Genomic DNA, 24,739 nt, shown 5'->3' on the forward strand with positions numbered 1-24,739 from the left:
TTTATTTATTCATGACAGACACAGAGAGACTGAGAGAGGCAGAGACACAGGCAGAGGGAGAAGCAGGCTCCATGCAGGAAGCCCGACGTGGGACTCAATCCCCGATCTCCAGGATCACACCCTGGGCTAAAGGCGGCACTAAGCCGCTGGGCCACCAGGGCTGCCCAGCTGTTAATCTTATTAAGGATAGCTGTTATTCATAGTTTTAGATGCTTATTACATATCCATTTGAATGAGTCTGGAGTTTAGGGGGAAAGAGGCCTAAGCTGGAGACAGTAATTTCAGTCTTTGGCATATAGGTAATATATGTCACCAAATGAGCTCACCAAAGGTGTGAGTACAGAAGATGACTAACTACTGAGCCTTGGGATACTACAATGCATAGAGGTGGGGGACATGAGGAGGAACCAGGAAAGTTGTCTGAGAAGGATTAACTATTGAGGTGGGAAGAAACCAGAAGAATATGGTGTTATGGAAGTCAAGTGAAAGAAATGTTTCAAGGAGATGGGAGTGATGTGCTATTTCAGATGCTGTTGAGAAATCAAATAATTCAAGAAATAACCATTAGATTTAATACAGTAGAGGTCACTATTGATCTTCGGCCAGGGCAGTTTCATTGAAACAACTGAAAAGGTCAAAGTCTAATTGGTGTGGATTCGCTAATGAATAGGAAGAGAAGTGGATGCAGTTAAGTTATAAGCAACTACTTTGGGAAACTTTGCTGTAAATGGAAGCAGACAAATGGGGTAATAGCTGGAGTTTGTTTAAAGCAGGAGGAATTTTAGCATGCCTCTTTAACATTCAGGAACATAGTGTCATGACATTTCAACCAGTCCCATATTTTTTAAGTTTGAAACTTAAAAAAAAAAAAAGTTTTATTTATTTAAGTGAGAGAGAGTGGGGGGAGGAGCAGAGGGGGAGGGAAAAAAAGGGGGAAAGAATCTCAAGCAGACTCTGTGCTGAGTGTAGAGCCTGAAGCAAGGCATGACCCTGAGATCATGACCTAAGCCAAAACCAAGAGTCAGATGCTTAAATGACTCAGCCACCTAGGTGGCCCTTAAGTTTGAAACTTTATATTTGATGATTTCACTTCAGAAGTTTTCACTTTTCAGTAAGGTTGATTCAGGGATTCTCCCTTTGGAGGATATTTGCCGCCTGTTTATACCTATTTGTGAGCCTTTTTGGTTACTGTCTTTCCTAGGCTTCCATCCGGAATGAGCACTGCATCACTCTCTTCAGGTCTTTAAATCCTGTTATAATATAGCCATTAAGACATCTTTTAGGGTTCCATTTATGTGCCACCTCCTTCATGAAAGTCACTATGGTTTCTCACTGCTTGCTTTCTACATTTACTTGAGCAGCGTCTGTGTACCAATGTGCTTTGCCAGGGGGTAAAATGGGTAAGATGTGGCTGATCCTTGTCTTAAAGCTCAGTCGAGAGCTAAACTGTCCCAATATGGTAGGGTGCCTGGGTAGCTCAGTTGGTTTGGCATTTATCTTTAATGTACTCATACATGTTTTTTCTCTTGTAGTTTCTTATCTCAGTCATCACTATGGTACTTCTGACACTGATAACTGTCACACTGGAACCTCCTCAGAAATTACCGGACTTATTTTCTGTATTAATTTGTTTTGTATCCTGCTTGAACTTCCTGTTCTTCTTGGTATACTTTAACATTATAATCATGTGGGATTTCAAAAATGGAAGAAACCAGAAGAAAATCAACTAGTTCTATCTCCAAACAGATGTGAAAGTATTAACAGTGCTTAAAGTTGTTTTGAACTTTTTTGGCTACATATAAATGAAATTATCATTTTGATAATCACAAAACTATAGGGAAAAAATTAATAAAAAGTCATTGTTGTCTGTACAAAGTTAATGTATATGGGGACCCAAGCCCAGTGGAGGCTTTTATTTTCTAACTATGGAGTGGCCACAACATATTGTAGTTTTATTATTATTCAGTTATCTAAATGCTTACCCTTAATCCCAGTGTTTATATTTAGGAAATGTACTCTATGATTTGTTGTCTTAAAAATTTTTTTTTTGCAAATCCAATGAATTTACTGGGTGAATTAAGTCCTTCTTTTTAAAGGAAATTACTAATTTTGGTATTTAAATTTAGTTTTCCTTACATTTTAGGATGCAAATAATGTGTATTTTTCACTCATTAGAAATTATATCTCAGGGATTAAATTTGTCATGATCTTTTCAATTATTGTGAGAAGGCAATTTAAACTGCTTGGAGTTTGAACATGTCTTATACATGTTCAAATTTGATTTCTTTTATAACAAAGTAGAGATTAGACCATGTTCTTCTTTGTTTCCAAAAATGCTGATTTACTTGAATGCAATTAAAGAGTGAATTTTACTGAACTTAAGCAGTTGGAGTAATTTTTTAAAAAAATTATTCATGATCACTAGTTCTAAACTTCTAGGATCATTTTGAGTTAAATAGTTTTATACAAGATATCATCCTTTTGATCTTTTTTGAGTGGTTCAAGATTACCACTTCCATAAGCATTGCTTCATATCACGTTTCATGTTAACTTGGCCGTTAATAATGTATCATTCTATATTAGGAGAAGCTCATCTTTACTATCATACTCAATTGGTAAAAATAATGTATCATATTCATGTTATAGCTTCTTATGTAAAGACTGTTCTCTCGGGAGGGTGGGGGGAAAACGTGTTCTTTTAGTCTCTGTGATAAGAATAAAACAATTATTTTCACATCAGCCTATGTTTTTAATGAATATATTTCTTTCATAAGACATCAAGGTGTATTGACTAAGCGGTGATCTGTTTTAAAACAATGAACACATATATGTAAAAAAAATTTGTTTCTAGACGTGGAAAGCCACAGGCTGCAAGAAAGTATGTGCTTCTAAGTCTGATAAAGGAAGTAGGTTTAGACGAAGCAAAAACCAGGAAGTATTCTTTCTCAAAGCAAATGTGCATAAAGACTCAAAGGGCAGGTCAGCACAGAAAAGCAGCCTTGAATCACTGCCGAATCAGCAGGAACATTGCTGTTCATGGTCACCATCTGTAATCACTGTGCCCAAATGTCAGCATCTTGGCTGGCTGGTATAGTCCTATTTTTTTTATTTTATATTTTTCGTAATAGCATATATGGGTTTAACACAGGATATTGATTTAAATCAGTGATGAGGAAGTTCTAACTTCTGAAAAGCTGGAGCAGAGAAACATTGTTTGAAAATCAAAGTATTACGTAAATATTAATAAATAAAATAGAATGCACCCATATTCAAAGTATCTCATAGGTAAATCCTATATATAGGGAAATACACATTTTCCCCAGATAATTTAATCATATTGAGTAACACTGCAGTTTTTATGGAGATCTGTAGCAATTTTAAGTCAAATATCTTGTATCTATTAGAAACCAATTTAAGAAGAGTCCACTTTGAGGGATTAGGTTCCAAAATACCAAAAATGTCTGATGAATTAAGATCACAGATATTGGCAATCCCAAGTACTTCTCTCAGACAGTCAGGGTTATTGGGATATTTTAATATAAAGATATTTAGATAATGCAAAAATGTTAAAGATTTCTCACTTCATGAATATACCTGCCAAAAAATGAACCCTTCTAAGTGATTTTCAAGTTTATTTTAGTGGGAAGGGTCGTTTCTGAGAAATGTAGTTTTCTGATACCAATAAACTTAGGTTTGCTTCTTAAAATGAAGAGAACAGGGTGTATGTTCATGTATCAAATATGAAGCCATTTTCCCTTGAGGCCTTAAGGAGGGGAGAAAAATCCCAGATGTAGCATTCTGTCCAAATGATAAACCACAACTAAGTGAGTGAAACATTTACAAAAGTCAAGACAGCCAAAGGAGCCTCTCTGTTCAATAGAAAGAGTAAAAGACGGATAGGATGTAACTAATGGTTAGAGTAACACAGGGGTTTCAAGTCTCAATTGGTCTCTCTCTGTTTTGTTCATTGGAAGATCAGGGCCACGTGTATCCCCCCTTTCTCCATGCGGCACCCCCCTTCCCCCATATAAACATTAGTTTTGTGTGTGGATCTTTCTGCTTTGTCCTTCATGTGGCCTCCAAGGGTGATAAAGCGAGAGTCATCTGATCTACAATGAAGAGAACTGGGAAATGATTCTTAGCAGACCCAGCTGTTCTGAAAGGCAAAAGCTTAGTGTATCAAGAGGTCAAACATATAGTAACTGACTTAATAGTATTAAGCACATACATACGTAAGTTGCATTACATATGCAACCAATCTACTTCTTAACCCTTTCCTGACTAATACAAGTTTATATGCTTTGGCTTACATCCTAAGGTTAGTTTTCACACAAAGGAATGCTAGAACACAAAGGAATTATCATTTTGGTATATTTTAGGTAATGTCCTATTATAAGGACTGTGTATCACAAAGTGTTCTTAATATTTGTTAGATTATCTTTATTTTATTTTATTTTATTTATTTTATTTTATTTTTTTGTTAGATTATCTTTAAAATCTTATGTAGTACCAATAAAATCATTAGTGAAGGGAATTCGATTTAATAGTTAATTGGGTTACTATTTAGTATCTATGTCATTTAATAGTTTTTAAAAACTCATTTTCATTTTAAGAGGTAAATCTGAAATTTCTCTAACTGGAAAATCAGTTATTTTCAAACTTAAATTTTGTTTTAGATTTTCATATAGTATTTTTATTTACATGATACCATAATATACAAATTTTATCAAGACTTAGGGCAAGTACCAAGGGAATGGCACTTTTTCCCTTGTAGAGATAATCAAAGAAAAATAGAGGTTTTAAAAAACCATGTTACCCAAGTTATAACACATCCTGTGATTCCCTCTTCCCTTTAATTTTGTGACAGTGCGACGATGATACAAAAGAACACCATAGAAAAATAGAAAATGCTCCAAAGTAATTTTGAGGGGATCACATACTGACCCATAAGAAAGATCTCTTTAAATTCAGTAGAGTCTGTATAATTCAGTTTAAGAATAACTTCCTACTTAAAAATATATTTGTACTGAAAAATGCATTCCACTATTTTATAAAAGAAGGTGTGACAATTTTAAAACTTTGAAAATAGTTTTTCTATACTAGCATAGAAATAGGTAAAGTAGAAAAACTCATCCCTGAGATAGTGGCTACATAATAAACTCATAGAAAAATTTAAAAAGTTTAAAAAGAATCTAATATGCATCTGGGGCTTTCAATGGGAAAGTGGTACCTACTTCTACTCATTAAATTTAATCTGAGTCTTAAAACCTACACTTTTACCAAAGGTGCTCTTTTCATAAATGCTTCAAATCTATCTATAAAAGCTAAAAGTACACAGACGTGTATGTGACAGAGAACAGAAGTTAATATCCTCTCCTGCATGTTGGCTCACATTAAAGGGTCCAGGAGAAATGTATTATTTACATTGAGATTATCCACTGGTGTGTGTAGAAAGTTTAAATTAGCTGCAAGAAATTTTATCTAGACACACACCTGCCTAGTGCTCTGATCTGGTATTTACTGGGCAGATTAATTACAGACGTTTCTGTTCCTTTAAATACGGTCAGGCAGATGCAGACGAAGTTGGTGTTCAGAGTGGGCACATTTCTTCTAATGCCTGCAGGATAAATAGGATGGTTATTAGATCAAGAACTAGTTTCCAAATTAACATGCCTCTCATGCATTACTTCCATGGTTCAAGCACCCATTACCATGTGATCTGGCACCTAGAGGAGATACTGGCACTCTCATTTGTTCATTTTTGGGTCTTCTAACAAGATTCATCTTCATAAATAACTGTCAATAGGGTTACTCAGACATCGCACTCTCCACTTTGAAGATCGGTCTTGGGATACTTCTGAGAGATCTCTGAAACTCCTACATGACCCACTTGCTGAAAACACCAAAATCTACATGCCTTTGGTCTATAAGCCTTAAGGGCCTTTCAGCAGGTGTTTCCTCCAACAGCTGCCCCCCAAAAAAAGAGACCGTATTTACTGGCATTCCTATTCAGAGCATGTCCCTCGGGGGCCTCCCAGTGGTGGCAGACGTTCTTGCAGTTTGGCTCAGGACCTCTGGGTGAGGAAACCTCCCCCCCAAGCAGCCGTTGGCAAGTGATAGCATGTTTCCCATAGGGCATCTGGACCTTTCACTCCTGAAATACCCCTTCCATGCTTATGTTTGCAGCTATTAAGAAGTAATGATGGTAGGCTCCTATATTTCCCTATTCATGAGAATCCACATATATTCTTTGTCCCAGGAGGTAGGTTGCCAACTTGACCATCCACATATATTCTTTGTCCCAGGAGGTAGGTTGCCAACTTGACCACCATCTCTTGCCAAGTTGAGCCTGGTCTGAATTCCTAGAGGAGATTTTAAGCACTCTAGTGTTCACTTGATATCCCTAGAGGTCACCGATCCAGAGTTATCAGAACTAATGACAATACTATACAGAAAAGTAAGACTATCATTAAATAGTTACTGTGGGGGAGGTGCTAGTTAAGCTTATCTTGTAGAATCCCACAAGGTAAGGATCAGTCCCATTTTATAGTTAAGGTTTAGGGGAGCCAAGTGCCTTATTAAGGCCACAGAGCTAAGTAGGTAGCAGAACTGGTGCTAGATATGGAATCCAAATCCTGTTCTCTGTTATAATGCCAGACCATGCAAAGGAGTTTTACAAGTTGATCAGGGCTGCTAGAAGTGTTGAGAAAGATTCTGAGGCCAAATTCAGGATCCAGCAAAAACAAATAACTGTGTTCAATGTGATAATATGTCACAACACAAGACTACAGTAGCATTAATATTATCTCTACACTGCCCTACTGGTTCTGGAGATGAATATCTCAGAACACAAATGAAAAGCAATTTAGATATAGTGATGCAGTTCATGAGCAGTATTTTGACAGGAATTATCCTTCATATAGCAATTATATTCTTTCTAAGACATATTTTTGGATTGTTACTTCCCTAATAATCTTCACTGGTCTACTTTTGCCTATGAATAAAGTCTGAACCTATTAAGCCTGGTGATCATAGCTATCAATGACGTGGTCCAACCTACTATTGTTCAGTCATTCTACTATTCTGCCTTTTTTGTTCATGTTATTCTATCTGGTATGTTTATGCAGCCCATCAAAATGACCCATTTCTCAAATTCAGGCTTCCTAGTAAAGTACAGAGTTTCCACTACTAGGGTCCAGACGGTCCTCTGTCAGAGATAATGTAGAGTGGAATAACTAGAATTGATTTTAAAATCATGAACTCTTAAATAATGACCTAATCACTCCATCCTGAGGTGATCGATGTTTGTTGTGTATTCGTATACTATTGCTTATTCTTCACTTGGTTCTTAGAAAGGAAGGTTTATAATCCTTAGTCTGAAGAGGAAGGAACTGTCAGCTCTTCTGCTCTCTATACCCTATGGAAGAGTGACAAACTTGATTGGCCAAAGTCCAGAACATCAACACATTTCACTAGTAATAATACATGTCACTTTTTTTTTTCTAAAGATTTTATTTATTTATTCATGAGAGACACACGGCGGCGGGGGGGTGGGGGGTGGGATGGCGGGGCAGAGGGAGAAGCAGACTCCCTGGAGGGAACCCGATGTGGGACTCGATCCTGGGACTCCAGGATCACCCCCTGGGCTGAAGGCAGGGGTTAAACTGCTGAGCCACTCAAGGATCCCCGTATGTCACTCTTATACCTCTTTCCCACTATTCAGTTTCCCTTTCACTGTCTCCTCTCAAGTCCAGTGGGTCTTTGTGCTTCCTAATTTCATCCTGTAAGGATACCAGCCCATTCTATTGATCTCATCTGCAATCAAGCATAGGTATGTCTGTGGTCTTTGCATTGTAGAGGCACATGGACATGGGGTCTACTTCAAAGATACAGCTTTCTCCTCAGGTTCAAGATTGGGATTCACAGCGTTCAAGATTTAGACTCAGTATGGGAGAGGAGGTTCCACTTCTGTCTTAGGCACACTCCACATTAGTTACCCTAATCTTCTATCAGAGGGCCTGCCATGTTGAGGTTATCAATTCCTCCACTAATAAAGTTGATACTTTGATTCTCAATGGACTCATAATCCCTTTTTGTGCTTGCTGTTGGCCAGAATCCTGGAAAGAAGTGGGTCTGAACTTGTATTGCTTATCATAGCTTGGCTTATATTATTGTTTTGTGTATATAATATAAATCTTGTATCTTTAGCTTGATTAATCAACTAGGTTTTAGAAGGTTGGCATTATGCAAGTGCTCTATTTTTTTTTTTTAAGATTTTATTTATTCATGACAGACACAGAAAGAGAAAGAGAGAGAGAGAGAGAGAGAGGCAGAGACACAGTCAGAGGGAGAAGCAGGATCCACGTAGGGAGCCCGACGTGGGACTCAATCCTGGGTCTACGGGATCATACCCCAGGCTGAAGGCGGCGCCAAACCACTGGGCGATCGGGGCTGCCCAAGTGCTCTGTTTATACTAAGCCTCTACTTTTGTTTACCAAGTGATTTATCCAGTTGTTTCTAGATAAATTATCCCAATATCTCCTGCAGTGTCCTCTGTTAATATTAGCCCAAATCATGCTCCCCCACCCCTTTGCTGGTCTTTGTACTGCTACTGTCTAAGTCTGTGACCCATAGGTAGCTGTCTCTCTTATTGTAACATTATTTTATAAAGGCTTTGCTTGTTAAAGGCTCTGGGAGTGAATTTGTATGGGTTATTTCCCCCACTGAACAATAAATATCAGGCGGAGTAATCACATAAGTGTGAGAGGGGGCAGGACTTGATGTGCAGACAGGGGAGTTGGCCACAATGGCATCAGGAGTACTGTGCCAGTCAGAAGTTTCTAAGGCACGGGACAAAATCAGAATTTAATACCCTCGCTTAGTCATACCAGTTGGGCAGCTATGACAAATGCATAAAAAAGGAACAATGAGACAACATGGAAAAGAGGGATCTGAGAAAGCCTACTGTAAGGTGAGTTATAAGTAGGTTTTGAAAGATGGGTAAAGTTTTGATAAGAAAACATGTCAAGCAGAGGAGAGACAAGAACAAAGATAAAGGAATGAGAAATGTTCTCTCTGAGGAATGTGTCTGAAGAATGGCACATCATCTGGAGTGACTGAGGCACCAGGACAAGGTAAGCTGTGGTCACATTAGGGAGAGTGTTGAATGTAATAGAAATTTGGATTTTACTGTGAATATGGCAGATTGGTATCTTCTTAGGCATAATTTTTCAAGTAGCAGGACAGGCTATAGGGGAAAGAGACCAAGGGGGCAGAGAGGCAGATTACAATGGGGAGGATAATCTGGATGAGAGGTCAGGAAGGAATAACCTAGTACAGGGGGCATGGAAAGAAGAGGTAAACATTTTTAGAAGTGATCTGGCCTGGCAGCAGTTGCATATGAGGGCACAAAGAAGGACAGAATTTTGAGGTTTTGAGTCTTATCACTGGATACATGTAATCCCTAAAAAGGCAAATGAGAAAGAATTTTTTTTGGGGGGGAATGATGAAATCAGCACACTTGGGGCAAAACATATGGCAGCTGAGTTGTGAGTTTATACCTCAGAAAGATGGTCAACATCGATTCGGAAGCCATAAGCTGCATTAAGGTGAGAACTAAAGTCAAGGAATGGGTAGGGTAAGATTATGAAGAAAGTGCCAAAGTAAGAAAAAAAATCAAAAGAACCCAGGAAAATGCCTCAAAGGTAAAGTCCAGTTTCATTTCATTGTTATTTCTCTCCAACGCTTCCCACTAAATGGGAAGTTGAGTGGCAGGACAACCTTCATTCTTGACAGTTTTTTGTTAAATACTATTCATATTAAAGACTCAGAAGACCACCCCTAATGTTCTAATCTTTATTAGGATCCAGGAACACAAAGCTATTCTCAGTACTTTAAGTTCCCCAAAGTTCAAATGAGACCATCAAATACTCAATATGTATGTTATTTGCCAGATGTATAACTGTAACTATGTATTTAGGATCTCCATCTAATAGTTATCTGTTGGATTGCCATGGGCCAGAAATTGTATAAAATGTTTAACCTATAATGAGTACATATGTATATGCATATATATTAGATCCTTACTATTTAACAGGATCTAAAACCTTTGACCAGTAGTGACACCTGACAATCGTAGTTTACTATTGTGACTGGGCAAAGCAAAGATTCTGGTGCCAGCCTACTCAGCTTAGTATCCTGGCTTTGTCTCTTAGATCATTCTAGGACAAGGTTATTAACATCTTTGTACTTGTTTCCTTAACTATAAAATAAAGGTGATAATTGTATGTCATGTAAATTGCTGAAAAGGTTAAATGGAATATGTATAAGGTACTTACAATAGTACCTGGCATATTGACAGTGCTTAATGAATGTCAGCTATTTTTACAAACTATAGTTTGTGGACACCTGAGTGGCTCAGTGGTTGAGTGTCTGCCTTTGGCTCAGGGTGTGATCCTGGGAACCAGGATGGAGTCCTGCATGGGGCTTCCCCGCGGGGAGCCTGCTTCTCCCTCTGCCTGTGTCTCTGCCTCTCTCTCTCTGTTTCTCATGAATAAATAAATAAATCTTAAAAAAAAAACACCTATTATTTGTTACATACAACAGAATAAACATTTTAATGAAGGAAAGTGACACAATTTTGTGTATATTTTGCAAATATTTTTTAAAGTTAGGAAGCTAATACTAATCATTTGAAATACAATTACCTTTTTTTAAAAATTTTTAAATTTTTATTTATTTATGATAGTCACACAGAGAGAGAGAGAGAGAGAGAGAGAGAGGCAGAGACATAGGCAGAGGGAGAAGCAGGCTCCATGCACCGGGAGCCCGACGTGGGATTCGATCCCGGGTCTCCAGGATCGTGCCCTGGGCCAAAGGCAGGTGCTAAACCGCTGCGCCACCCAGGGTTCCCTGAAATACAATTTCCAAAGAAATGTATTTTCACTATAGAATTTATTTTGCATTAATATTTTTCCCTAAGAGACAGTAGGCAACATCTAGTTAGCTTCTAAGAATCTTATTTAATATTGATGCCACTAAGTCTGGGATAGGCTAGTTCTTTTTTCTTTTTTTAATATTTTATTTAATTAAATAAATACATCACCTTCGGCCCAGGGTGTGATCCTGGAGTCCCAGGATCGAGTCCCACATCAGGCTCCCTGCATGGAGCCTGCTTTTCCCTCTGCCTATGTCTCTGCCTCTCTCTCTGTGTCTCTCATGAATAAATAAATAAAATCTTAAAGAAAAAAAAAAGATGCTAAATTAAGAGTGCTCTAAATATTAACCTAAAAATATGCACTTGACTTTTAAAGCTAGGCTGATGAGCTCAACGGTTCTTTTCAATCAGCTTCTAACTCGCACATCCTGTCAGATTGTCCTTTTATAATTTATAAAAATAGATTCAATATAATTTCAAAAACACTTCCAAAGCTCATGTCCCTATTTTCTTCATAGACACACAATACCAAATTTGATAATATAAGTAAAATGTTTCCATCTGAACAAAACAGTGAAATTTCACAAGGCTAATAACCTTAGTTAGAAAGGTGAAACCCTACCTCAGTTTAAAATGCCTTTAAGGAATTCATAGCTGTCAAGATGATGCAATTCTATAAGAAAAAAGATTTTTTTCAGAAAACATTTCAAAGTAAGTTGTCACAATATGTGATACAGAATAAATGCTGAATCAAATGAAATTAAAGAACCCAAACATAAAGTTTTTTTTACATTATAAACAGCTTCAGGGTTATAAATTCTCATTTCAACATTTTACTGATTTGCCCAATTCTGTTTCAGAATGTACATTTAAGAATTTAGGATAAAAAGTGCCCCAAAACTTATTAATATAATTATTATGATTATTATGTGATTATGCTTTATTATAATTATTTGTCTTTTGTGACAGATTCTATAATCATGAGGGCAGGACTATGTCTGCCTTGGTCATTACCGTATCCCCAGTGCTAGAACAGTGCCTGGCTCATAGTAGGCATGCAGTAAGTATTAAATGGATGAAGCATGTAAGGAGATAGTAATTTATAAGTATTTGAAAATATTTAAATTCCTTTAAAAAATTCTTAGAGTTGCATTTGTCTTTATTTTTTCACTGAACATGCACTATGGACCTTCTATCAGGTTCTATACTAGGCTCTGGGGCTATACTATAGAGATACGACTTTTGTTTGCCAAGGAGGAGCCCAGGAGGAGCCATATAATCGGACAATTACAATACACTACAACTCTATAACATAATACATTTATAAACATTCAGACAAGTGTTGTAGAAGGCCAGAAGAAAAAGTAATTTAACTTTACCTAGGCAAGTTGGGGAGAGTTTCATAAAAGATGTGACATCTGAGGCTGATCTTAAAGAATGAGCAGGAGGAATCTGCTAGACAGAGAAGGAAGAAAGAGCAATCCAGGTAGAGAGAGAAGCAGTAGAGAGGCCTGGAGTTCACAAAGAGAGAGATTCCAGAGAGGTGAAGCATATGGTATGAACAGTATAAATTAAAAAATGCTTCTTTTCCTCTTGTATGAGTCTGAGCTGGAGGAAAAATTCACCCAATACTTTTTACAGAAGTCCTGCTTTTAACTATATAATTATCTATGTAACACTATAAATATCTGCTTTATCATTCTATGTGTGTGTTTAATACATAAGCCACTTAGAAAATTTATCTAACTCTTTTTTTGAAGAGATTTTTGACTACTCTAAGAGTTAAAACAGGGGAAAAAAATGTTCACCTGTCAGGTGACATAAAACCAATTTCTACTAACTGTGCCAGAATAATTTTTCTCCATCTCAAGAACGGTTAGTCTTCAGTCTGTTCATTACTGTCTTTTTATAGTATTTTTATTTAATAAAACCTATTAAGACTACCATACAAATCTCTTTACTTATGCTTTTATCTTTTAACTGATCAATTTTTATATTGCTGACATCCCTTCTTCACCATTTGCTCATTTAAAAATTCATAGTATGTGAGATATGTCTCTGGAGAAAATGTCTATAAAATTTGTTACAGCTGGCAAATGTGTATGAGTCAGTGATAGCACATGACTAAATGCTTCACAGAAAATAAAATTTGTTTCTGTAGTAAGCAGAACTGTTTAAATGTTATTTATTTTTATGTTTCAAAGAAAATATATTGTGAAGTGCTGCATTGATTTAATACGCAACAATGTCTGTGTACATGCTGTAGAAGGAAAATTTATGAAACCTTTGCACAACTCCTTTAATTGAATTTTCCAAATCTCTCACCACACACAAATAATCAATATCTTCTGCAGAGAAAACCAGTCAGAATTATTACAGTCTTTCGTTTCAATTTTGTTGTCATCAGCACATACAGAGCACCTGGATATTCGTAATGTCTGATAGCAAGTTATTTACACCTCTTAAACATATAATTGCTATTAAGTGAGTTAAAATCTACGGTTAAATTTTTTTTACTGATTATTTAGAAGATAAAAACTATCATACTTCTAAAGAAGTATACAAAAATTTGAATCATGGAAGAAATTATTTAAAAGGCTTTGAAAAGTAATAAATCAATTTGTTTTTCCTTAAATCGTAGACAAATCTCAAGTAAGCAGTCAAAATGTATCCCCAAAACAGTGATGAATAGTGTAAGACAAGGGCATTAACATTATTAATAGGAAAGATATGAACCAAGTACAACATGACAGGAGAATTCTGATAAAGAGCTAGGACTACAATTGTACATTATGTAGATTTGTGTCACCAAAACTAATATCTCCAATTTTTATCTTCAGATAAACCAAGAACATGAAGGCACAGGAAGGAATTTTTGTTTCTTCTAAAACGCATCATGTCTATGCTTCAAACTTTAGTGCTTTTAAAACTGAAGTATTTATTTGAAAAAAGATACCGTTTAATGTTAGGATATAAAAAACTAAAAGGATAGTAGTCTTCTAGGGAGTAAAATTATTTGGCTGATATGATAAATACATTTTCAAGCCTGAGTGGGGGAAAGAACAACATATCTTTAAATTAAAAAATACTTCTGTGGGTGGTTAGAATGAAAGGGCAGTATCAAACTATTTCATAGTCAGAACAGAAAGAGCTTAAAATTTGTCCTGTAGTCCAAGAATTTGAAAACTTTAAAATCCTATAACCCAGATGAATTTAATAATGTAAGACAGTAAGTTAGCTAAAGAAAACAGAAACGTTATAGCATGTACTTTTCTTCTGAAGGCCATGGCTAGAAATTCTGAAATATTTTGTATTACAAACAGCTGAGACAATCAACTTTTTTGAACAATTGTAAAGTTCACATGGTTACATTTCATTTCAAATATGCATACTGCAACCTACACAATTATTCTCAAAACAGATAAAATATGTTTTGGACTAAAGCTAATGTGTCTAGATTTCATATCTTGGCAACTGTTCTACAATTTGCTTACATTCTTTTGAAAAACATTTTGTTTACTGGAAGTACTGGTCTTAGACAAACAATGATGGTATTTTCTAATATTTCCAGAAAAAATGAAAATACTAAGTGCTATATAATGCCCTCTATTGACTTAGGAATATTTGTATCAAGTTGTTTTAAGTAGAGGTTGATTATGTAAAGTAAATAAATTTCATGCCTTACCATGTGATGATAATGTGACATTCCATCTGTATCAACCCATTGAATGGTCATGTTTTAAATCTTTAGCATAACAAATTAAGAATAATTATGAAAATTCACATCCAAATGTAACAGAAAAAGGACCTTTCATCTCATTATTTTTCTAAGAGTCATAAAGCCAATATTATTAAGGAAAATGAAGTTAGGCTTACTTCCTAAGTAACTGAAAAAAGAAAGAAAGCCTTCCTTTAAGAAATTTGTATTTAGCAAGGGAGAGCCTCTTTTATTCATATGCTCTATCAAAGCAGCCCCTGATTTGCAACATCCAGTTCTTTTGAAAACTATGAAAATCTCAGTGTACCTTTTCATGTTATTGTATATGTTTTAATTTCCTCTGTAAAGCCTTAAAAAATGTGTCAGATGTCTATTTATTTAAAACACTAGCATGTTATTTTTACAATTGTACTTCTCTGTAATAAAGGCTGCAACTGATGCTAAACAAGCTAGCTAGCAGTGACATGGAAAAATAAACAGAACCAGGGGGCTGACCTGAAGGAGCAACAATAGCCTAAATGTTGGAATTTTCCTGATATTGTCTATTTTAACTATTCTAGGAAAATTTTATGATAATCTGAAGGACATTCTTTTGACTGTGAAAAAAGTAATTTGTTCTTATTTTAAGTACCTAATAAAACAAATCCCATATATTTTATAGGAGTTATTTTTAACATTACATAACTTCTAATATTATCAAGATTCCCCAAATATTTTAAAATTTAAGCAATTATGGATAATAGCATAGTGAAAGTAAAGTAGAAATTTCTATAAAAGGCTAAAGGCTAGATCCCCAAATTTTTTATTTATCCCCAAATTAGATTGAGATGTCAAAAACACTAGCTAAATCCTTGTAAAATGAATATACAAATAAAAAGGGTTTAAAGTTGTTAACTCAGCAAAAAATTATATATACATATATAAATGTGTCGATGTGCATCATCTTTAATCAAAAACCAAAATAAAAAAATGCATCATGAGCTATAGAGAGAAGAGGAAAAAACACTCAGTAAAAACACTCAAATTTTAAAGGAAATAAGTTTCAAAAGATTTTTTAGGCAACAATACTTTAAAAAAAATCAACTGAGGGAATCCCTGGGTGGCTCAGTGGTTTAGCGCCTGCCTTTGGCCCAGGGTGTGATCCTGGAGTCCTGGGATCGAGTCCCACATCAGGCTCCCTGCGTGGAGCCTGCTTCTCCCTCTGCCTGCGTCTCTGCCTCTCTCTCCTCTCTCTGTGACTGTCATGAATAAATAAATAAAAAAATCTTTAAAAAATATTAATTGAAAAGCTAATGAAGATCTGAATACCTCAGGAAATATAAAGAGCTAATTCAGCTCTTGCCAAGAAACAAATGGAAGATGACATATATTCTAATATATATTTCTACAGCTATTATATATTTTATATATATTTAGATTCAGTTTTCATTTTGGCCACAACAAATAATCAATGCTTATTAGAAATTTTATTTTTTATTTTATTTTATTTATTTTTATTTATGTATGATAGTCACACAGAGAGAGAGAGAGAGGCAGAGACATAGACGGAGAAGCAGGCTCCATGCACCGGGAGCCCGACGTGGGATTCGATCCCGGGTCTCCAGGATCGCGCCCTGGGCCAAAGGCAGGCGCCAACCGCTGCGCCACCCAGGGTTCCCTTATTAGAAATTTTAAAACATGATTTAGTCACAGGATCTCCTTTATGCATGAACAAACACTCAGTCCTTAGGGAAAACCTGGTAATGGGCAAGTCAGTTTTAATGCCTAAAATCCTAGAAAATAGTTTTAAAGCTGGTCATGCATAAACACACAAAGAATTGGTATATAATAGATAACTGAAAGGAGATAACTTTTAATACATGGAATATACCTTTAATGTCTTAATAAATGTTTAGGGAAGGAAACAATAGTTTTGGAAATTTCTTCCCCAATATTAAAGTGACAATTCACTTATTTATTCTATAATTTTCCCTTCCTCATTTCTCAAAAATTGGTGAAAGCCAACTCTGTAAAGCCTAATTCTGGTCACTTCTAGGAAGTTACAGATTGAAAAAAAAATCCACACCATTGGCACATAATATATAGATTTCCTCTGGTTGGGAAATAATCAACAATCTAATTTCCCATTTATGATCCTCTAAAACTTCTCAAGGAAAAAGAAACTGAAACCACTGAAATCCAGCTACACATTATAATCAAGTTTCACAGTATAGGAAAGAAGAGGTCTTAAGCCTTTTCTAAGAGCTAACTTCATATTCTTAAATTCTTGGGATCACAGTGGAAGTTAACTCTGCTCCATTGAATGGTTCGGGAAACCTGCTCAGCTCTCTTCCTTCATGAGCTTTGGAGGAGTCCTGCCAGGGCTATTGCCCTATATTACCAGGTGGCCTTTGGAAATAACAGGGAATCCTAGTACTTTCCATGCAAACTCATCACTGGCTTGTTAAAGATCCTAAATAAAAAAATAAAAATAAAAAAAATAAAAAAATAAAAAATAAAGATCCTAAATATAATCCAATATGCTAGATTGGTTGAAGTGGTTTCAGTTTTGCCTCATTTGAATCTAAAAGCTGGGTTGACTAAGTGATTTCATTTGTTGTAGGAAGAGGCAACATGGAACAATGGAAAAAAACCATACTTTTTTGAGGTTAGACTGGTCTTTAGTTGGAATTCCTGCTCTGACATTTAAATAGCAGTGTGTTGGGCAGCCTGGGTGGCTCAGCGGTTTAGCACTGCCTTCAGCCCACGGTGTGATCCTGGAGACCCAGGATCAAGTCCCATGTTGGGCTCCCTGCATGGAGGCTGCTTCTCCCTCTGCCTGTGTCTCTGCCTCTCTCTCTCTCTCTCTCTCTGTCTCTCATGAATAAATAAAATCTTTTTAAAAAATTAAAAAAAAAATAGCAGTGTGTTTGGGCACGTTACTTAACATTTTTTGTTTTTGTTCCTTATCTATAATGACAGTGATAATAGATATCATGCAGAGTAGAGGTAAAGATCTGCTGATCCTAGTGCTGGGAACTTAGAATTACTGGTCCTCAATAATTGGTAGTCATTGGTATTCAAAAATGGTAGACTAAAACATAGCTACCCGCTTAAAGGCCTAGTTCCACTTGCAGAGATTGCAAAATGGCATTTATGTCAGTAATATTAAAAAGATCCCTCTTAAGTTGGTCTAAAGGTTTTAATATTTTATAGTCCATGATCATTTTGCTTACTGAGGTATGGACGTGCATGTGTTATGGGAAGCCTGCTAATTTAGTTTCCCATGCTGTGAAATGCTCAGAGGCATATGAGTTCACAGTAGATCAAACATCATTAATGATCTGAAAGTTTTCAAAACGCTGGTTACAAAGTAACTTTTTATGCTTTGTGTAATCCTAATTCACCATTAAAAAAGTTGCTATATATTAATGCTTGTTCCTATTTGTCTGTATGCTCAAGAAGAACTTTTAATAAAAAGACAAAATCTAAATCTTAAACTGAAAATTATATTTCAAAACATATTTTAAAAGTTTAATAATCAGAGAAGTTATCTTATCAGACATGGCCTGCCAAATTCAGTATAAGGTTTTCAAATGAGATTTATGATCTTTTAAGAAGACCACAGTAAAAAAGGACTCATGATGATTGGCCAAATGAGATGAAAGGATCTTTTAATATAAATGAAAACACAACTCTTTACCTTTGTTGGAAAATTCTGAACACTTCTTTTCGAACAGTTTTTGTTCTGTTACTTTTATCACTAAAAGAACAAAAACAAAAATACTCATGTTATGAATTAGCATAGAATATGAATAATTTCTCATCCTTGGATAACTTCATGAGAAAAAGATAATTTGAAGTAATACATAATAGGTATCGAGTACAAAATGTAATACCTTATTTTATCTTATTTAAAGAATAAGCACCAGATTTTTAAAAAGCCTGATTATCAGGCTGAAGGCATATTCTTTTCCTTCATATTCAACAAGAATCTCTGAAGTAACATATCCTGGGAAAAGATATATGCTTCTTATAATTTTTTTTCTTTTAAGATTCTATTTATTTATTCACGAGAGACACACAGAGAGAGAGAGGGAGGCAGAGACAAAGGCAGAGGGAGAAGCAGGCTCCATGCAGGGAGCCTGACGTGGGACTTGATCCCGGGTCTTCAGGATCACACCCTGGGCCAAAGGCAGGCGCTAAACTGCAGAGCCACCCAGGGATCCCTATAATTTTTTTTTTTTAAAGATTTTATTTACTTATTCATGACAGACACAGAGAGAGAGAGAGGCAGAGACACAGGCAGAGGGAGAAGCAGACTCCATGCAGGGAGCCCGACATGGGACTCGATCACGGGTCTTCAGGATCATACCCCAGGCCGAAGGCGGCGCTAAACCGCTGGGCCATCAGGGCTGCCCAGCTTATTCTTTAAATAAGATTTCCATTACATGTCCAGTAGTGCCATATATAAAAAAGTCTATCAGATTTAAATTTGAGAAAGATTATTGAGTTTATCTCTAAACCTGAAAACATTAGATATATTCTAATGTTTAGAAATAAGGAATCAGAGAGATGCCACTGAAAACCCATGAATTTTTCTTACTTAGCTCTTTCGTTTTCCGCATTTCTCTTTGTAAGAAACAGGATGCACAGGAGATACCAAGGATATTTTCAAGCTCTCTACTGCCCTCCAAAGCCTAAAAGAAAGACATCTTAAATGAGTTAAGTTCTCTACATATAGAGCATTACTGGTAAGTCTAGTTATCAGTAATGTTCCTTTCATTACTGTTCCTTTCATCTGAAAAACTTAAACTCTGTGGTAAGAAATTTAACTTTTGCTGGCAGGTCAACACTGCAAACTTTAAAATGTGAAAAAGCCAGATATTACTAAAAGATTATGGTTAGTGTTCATATAAGAAAAGAAATTCTCATGAAAAGTAAATTAGACATATTCCCTGCAAATTCTTTCCTGGATTGGATTCTCCAATCTGGGGCTTCTTTCCTATTTTCTTTTTTCAAATGGAGTAGTAGACATATGAAAAATTATACGCCCCAAAGGAAAAAAAAAAAGTTAACCTGGGCAGCCCTGGTGGCTCAGCAGTTTAGCGCCGCCTTTGGCCCGGGGCGTGATCTTGGAAACCTGGGATCGAGTCCCATGTCAGGCTCCCTGCATGGAGCCTGTTTCTTCCTCTGCCTGTGTCTCTGCCTCTCTCTCTCTGTGTCTCTCATGAATAAATAAATAAAATTTATTTTATTTATAAACTTCAAAAAAAGCTAACCTGTATACTGCTTAAATTTTGCATTATTTCCATGATTTCTTCTGATGATTTCTCAACTTTAGATAGCAACATCATGAATCTATAAATGAAAAAAAAAAATTAGCAAGATGAAGCATTTAAAATAGCAAGTCATTTTCACACCTTTAATTCTTTTAAAAAGATCTCAGATTCAGTTTTCTAATCCTTTTCTTTACAAAGGAGTGAAAGATGTAAATGTCTTTCATCCCTTTACAAACCAACCTGTCTTTGGGATTTTTGCTTTCATTTCCTCTGAACAGTGGGAGAAGATGTGAAGATCTAGTTAGTTGGCTTGCTCCTTTCTCCACAGTTCCACTTTGAGAACCCTAATATACCATCTCCTTATTTACCTTGATCTGAGTCAGGGTTACCCAGGAATTATTTTAAATAAAAAAGTAAGTTTGATGGCTTTAATAATTTCAGAGTGAAAAAAGGTTACAAAGGCATTCTTTTAAATTTGAAAACAAAGAAAACTTCATTTGTAATCTTATCTCTGAACATATCCCTAGTTAGCATGTTAGCATACAGGAAAAATTCTCTTAGGTATTTTAAAAACAATTTCTATAATTTTATATCATACTTTCTTTCCTTAATACAATATAATACATATACTTTTTGGCCACATCACCCATAGGTTTATAATTTTAAAGGCTGCACAATATTATATCTAGTAAACATGCCAAAGATGATTTAACTATTCCCTTATTGTCCAATTTTATGATCTCATAGCTGTATATGATAATCTACATCAGTGCAGTCTAATAGAAATAAAATGTATGCCACAAATGTAATTTAAAATTTTCTAGTAGATACATGGAAAGAAGTAAAAAGAAGTGAACTTAATTTTAATAATATATTTTATTTAACAAACATATCTAAAGTATTATCATTTCAACATGTAATCAATAAAAATTATTCATGAGATATTGTATGCTTTTTTTTTAAAAATCCAGTGTGTACTTTACACTCATAGCACATCTCATTTCAGACTAGTCACATTTCAAATGCTCATTAGCCATGTGTGGCTGGCTAGTGACTACTGTTTCAGAGACCACAAATCTATGCTATTGACTTTATGAAAAAAAAAAAAAAAAAAAGAAATTTTATTTAAATGCTTTTCAAAATTACATCAATATTATCCATTAACATTTCTGTGCTATTAAAAATAAGACTGGTATGTTAAATTTTCATATGCAATGAATATGTACAATATGTTCCCTCCAAGTAAAATACATGAAGTATGCAAATAAGGAATGAAAAACAGCATTTATGCAAAAACTAAAATTTATGTGAGGAAAATGGAATTGCAGGTGATCTTTTTTCTTTAAATATTTTCCTTGATTATCAAGTATTTTCAATGAAAAGCCTTACTTGCTTATCACTTGAACCTCAGTTTGAAAGAGTGTCATAAAAGAAATCCAGCTCCTTCCATTGAGCTCCAAAAGCCTCAAGGAGCAAGAGGGCTTAAGTGACTCCCACCCAGGCTGGGAACCTCCAGTTTCCCCTACATTAACCAATGCTACTACTGCCTCAAGGAGGCAAAGCTGAGGCAAACGGGCTACTTCACCATGAGAAGCATTCCGAAGGGCTCTTTACCTTGTCTTCTTTTCCTGGGAGGACTGAAGTGGCAGATTCTCTCAACACTATCTTACCACACCTTAAGGAACTGATGATACTCCTTGTTGACCCTCATGTAATTATGTGGGAAGGGTGGGTCCTGCAGGGCTGCTATCTTGAATGACTCCAAGGGGCTCTCTGTTCAGATAGAGTAAGATGTAAATGGAGTCCCCAGGAATTGTGCAATGTAATATCCCCAAAGGGTCTGTTAGTATTTCTGCCTCTCAAATTAAGATAGTTATTGAGGGGCTCAGTTAGGCAAACTGTTTTTGACAACCTTGGAGAGCTAGCTGTATGGCCTGAGTATCAAATAACTGGGGAAACTATTTTCCAGGATATCCTTCACATGCCTGAGCTGCTTTTAGAGGAAAACTTGTCTTCACTGCATGACCAATGGACTAGTTGACAATACATCATTCTTCTCATTTTTATTTTTTTAATTTTAATTTAATTTTTAAGTAAACTCTACATCTAACATGGGGCTCAACTCATGATTCTGAGATCAAGAGTTGCATGCTCTACTGACTGAGTCAGCCAGGTGACCCCCATTTTTATTTTAATCTCCTTCTTCTCTTCCTCCTTCTTTTACTTCTTCCTAGATGAAATCAACTCCTCCCATCCTGACTGCAACCAGTTTCATGGAATGGGTACACACATATATTTCAAACCATTCTGTTACAAACTTTAAATATATATAATTTTATTTGTCAATTACACTTCAATAAAGCTGGGGATAATAACAAAAAGAAAAAGAAGTCCCTTAACCTTCTGCCACACACATGTCCTTCTAATGTGTAATCCTAGATTTCCTATTTGTTTTCTTCACTCTCTGGCCCAAGCTGTGAGTGCTACAGGAATCTTACATCAGTACTGATGGTTAATATTACAAGTATATGATTTGCTTGGCCCTTGAGGGCCCTTAATTCTTTTACTTAATTTAATGAATTTTCCCCCCATAAATCATTGCTCAAAATAATGGTCCAAACCCAATCTCTACTCCTCCGTACTGAAATTAAACTCTTATATTCAGATTTCTGCCTTACCACTCTACTGGTACTATACTCTCAAAGGCCACAAATGAACTCGTAATTAATTCCATTACCAAAAACTTATATCAAAAGTCACTATTTGTAAGAGACTATATTTGTATATAATTTCAAGAAACCTGAAAGTTATATGTACATTACAGGGACAAAATCCTCAGATTTCCTTTATCCTCTTAATACTTACTGTGTCTTTTTTTTTTTTTTAATATTTATTTATCTATTTATCATAGACAGAGAGAGAGAGAGAGAGAGAGAGAGAGAGGCAGAGACACAGGAGGAGGGAGAAGCAGGCTCCATGCCGGGAGCCTGACGCGGGACCCGATCCCGGGACTCCAGGATCGCGCCCTGGGCCAAAGGCAAGCGCTAAACCACCGAGCCACCCAGGGATCCCCCTACTTACTATGTCTTATAGAGAAAAAGGTAAATAGGTCACAGAACCTCTACTTATCTGTTTATACTTATACTTATTCTGTTTATCTAAACTGATTATTTTGGATGATAGCTGGACTGTAATGATGAAATATATTGCTAAGTTTCTTTGAGCTCTTTCTAAAGTCAAAGCATGGTACTTGTTACTTCACAAGCTATATCTTAATCTTAAAAATAACTCTTTGGTAAATATCTCCATTTTACATATATGGAAACTAAAACACTAATTATTCACAGTTACATAGAAAGGAACATAGTCATTGTGCATTCTTTGGGATTTTCTATATATAGCATCATGTTTTACTTCTTATAACAGCATATGTGTGAATCTACAACCTGAAAATAAAAAGTTTAATGGAAGTAAACCCTGCAGAAGGATAGTCTCCATTATTGCATTTTCATAGCAGTGACAGTAGCCAGCAGCAAATTTCCAAGAGGAAGAAAAGCCAATGCCAGTGAAATATATATTTTCCTTTCAGAGTACAAAGGATATAGAAGTTCACATAAAATATTAATGTGTAGGTGTTTGTTTATAAATGAGCTTTATTGACATGTCACTAACTGCTTGTTGTCTGGGGGAAAAAAAATTTAAACCTAGAATATGGAACTATATTTTCCTGTTGGAAGAATTCTTATATTTAAAACTTGCCAAATTGATTAACAAGGTATCATTTTAGGACATATACTAACAGAAAAACAAAGAATGTAAAGGAGTATACACTGTATGCCATCTTTGTATAAAAAGAGAAATCGAAAAAAGAAATGAAACAACTTAATTTTATAAAAATAAATAAAATGTAAACCAGAAACTAATGAATTTGTTTACCTACAGGGAGTAGATAGGAAAAATGAGGCAGGGAGTGACACTTTTCTGAATATACTTTTTTGTTAAGTTTTGGCTTTTAGAACCATATTAATGTTTGACATCATTTAAAAGATTAAATTTAAAAAGATGAGAGAAAAAAATTAAAATTGAATACAAACAGAAGCAAGAAAACCGAACTATTTCAAATGAATAATTCTTCAAAGAAAGAACTAATCCAAGTAATGTGGAGAAAAAGGAACCCTCTTACACTATTGGTGGGAATACAAACTGGGGCAGCCACTGCAGAAAACTGTATGGAGGCTCCTCAAAAAGTTAAAAAGAGAACTACCCTATTCTTCAGTAATCGCATCACTGGGTATTTACCCTCTAAATACAAAAATATTAATTCAAAGGGATACATGCACCTCTATGTTTACTGCAGCACTATTTACAATAGCCAAATTATGGAAGCAGTCCAAACGTCCATCAAATGATGAATTGGGTAAAGAAGATGTGACATATATAAACAATGGAGTATTATTCAAAAAAGAATGAAATCTTGCCATTTGCAACAACCTAGATGGAACTAGAGAGTATAAGGCTATGTAATATAAGTCAGAGAAAGACAAATACTGTATGATTTCACTCATATGTGGAATTTAAGAAATAAAACAAACAAGCAAAGGAGAAAAAAAAGAGAGAGACAAACCAAGAAACAGATTCTTAATTACAGAGAACAAACTGATTTTTGCCAGAGGGGAGCTTTGTGGGAGAGATGGGTGAAATAGGTGATGGGGATTAAAGAGTACAATTATCATGATGAGAAATGAGTAATGTTTAGAATTGATGAATCACTATATTATACACCTGAAACTAATACAGAACTGTATGTTAACTAAACTGGAATTA

General features: G+C 35.5%; 2 protein-coding genes across 23 annotated transcripts in view; one reads left to right on the top strand and one right to left on the bottom strand.

The window, feature by feature from the left end:
• ALG6 (ALG6 alpha-1,3-glucosyltransferase) overlaps positions 1-2,739 on the top strand; it is a 63,219-nt gene extending 60,480 nt beyond the window's left edge. For all 5 annotated transcript variants that reach the window (XM_077892093.1, XM_077892095.1, XM_077892097.1 and 2 more), the window contains one exon: positions 1,533-2,739. In XM_077892093.1, coding sequence (XP_077748219.1) covers positions 1,533-1,730 — 198 coding nt within the window. In that variant the 3' untranslated portion in view covers positions 1,731-2,739. The remainder of the gene's footprint in view (positions 1-1,532) is intronic.
• Positions 2,740-4,665: 1,926 nt separating this feature from the next.
• ITGB3BP (integrin subunit beta 3 binding protein) overlaps positions 4,666-24,739 on the bottom strand; it is a 69,420-nt gene continuing 49,346 nt past the window's right edge. For 12 of the 18 annotated variants that reach the window (XM_077892100.1, XM_077892099.1, XM_077892104.1 and 9 more), the window contains 4 exons: positions 19,916-19,994; positions 19,240-19,333; positions 18,337-18,396; positions 4,666-5,617 (listed from right to left, as the gene is read on the bottom strand). In XM_077892100.1, the coding sequence (XP_077748226.1) occupies positions 5,478-5,617; positions 18,337-18,396; positions 19,240-19,333; positions 19,916-19,994 (373 nt within the window). In that variant the 3' untranslated portion in view covers positions 4,666-5,477. Of the gene's footprint in view, positions 5,618-10,756; positions 10,912-11,558; positions 11,610-12,315; positions 12,448-18,336; positions 18,397-19,239; positions 19,334-19,915; positions 19,995-24,739 lie in introns of those variants that run through there. The other 6 variants (XM_077892105.1, XM_077892106.1, XM_077892113.1 and 3 more) reach the window with 6 other exon arrangements.

Source organism: Canis aureus, chromosome 3 (assembly GCF_053574225.1).
Source record: "Canis aureus isolate CA01 chromosome 3, VMU_Caureus_v.1.0, whole genome shotgun sequence".
NCBI lineage: Eukaryota > Metazoa > Chordata > Mammalia > Carnivora > Canidae > Canis > Canis aureus.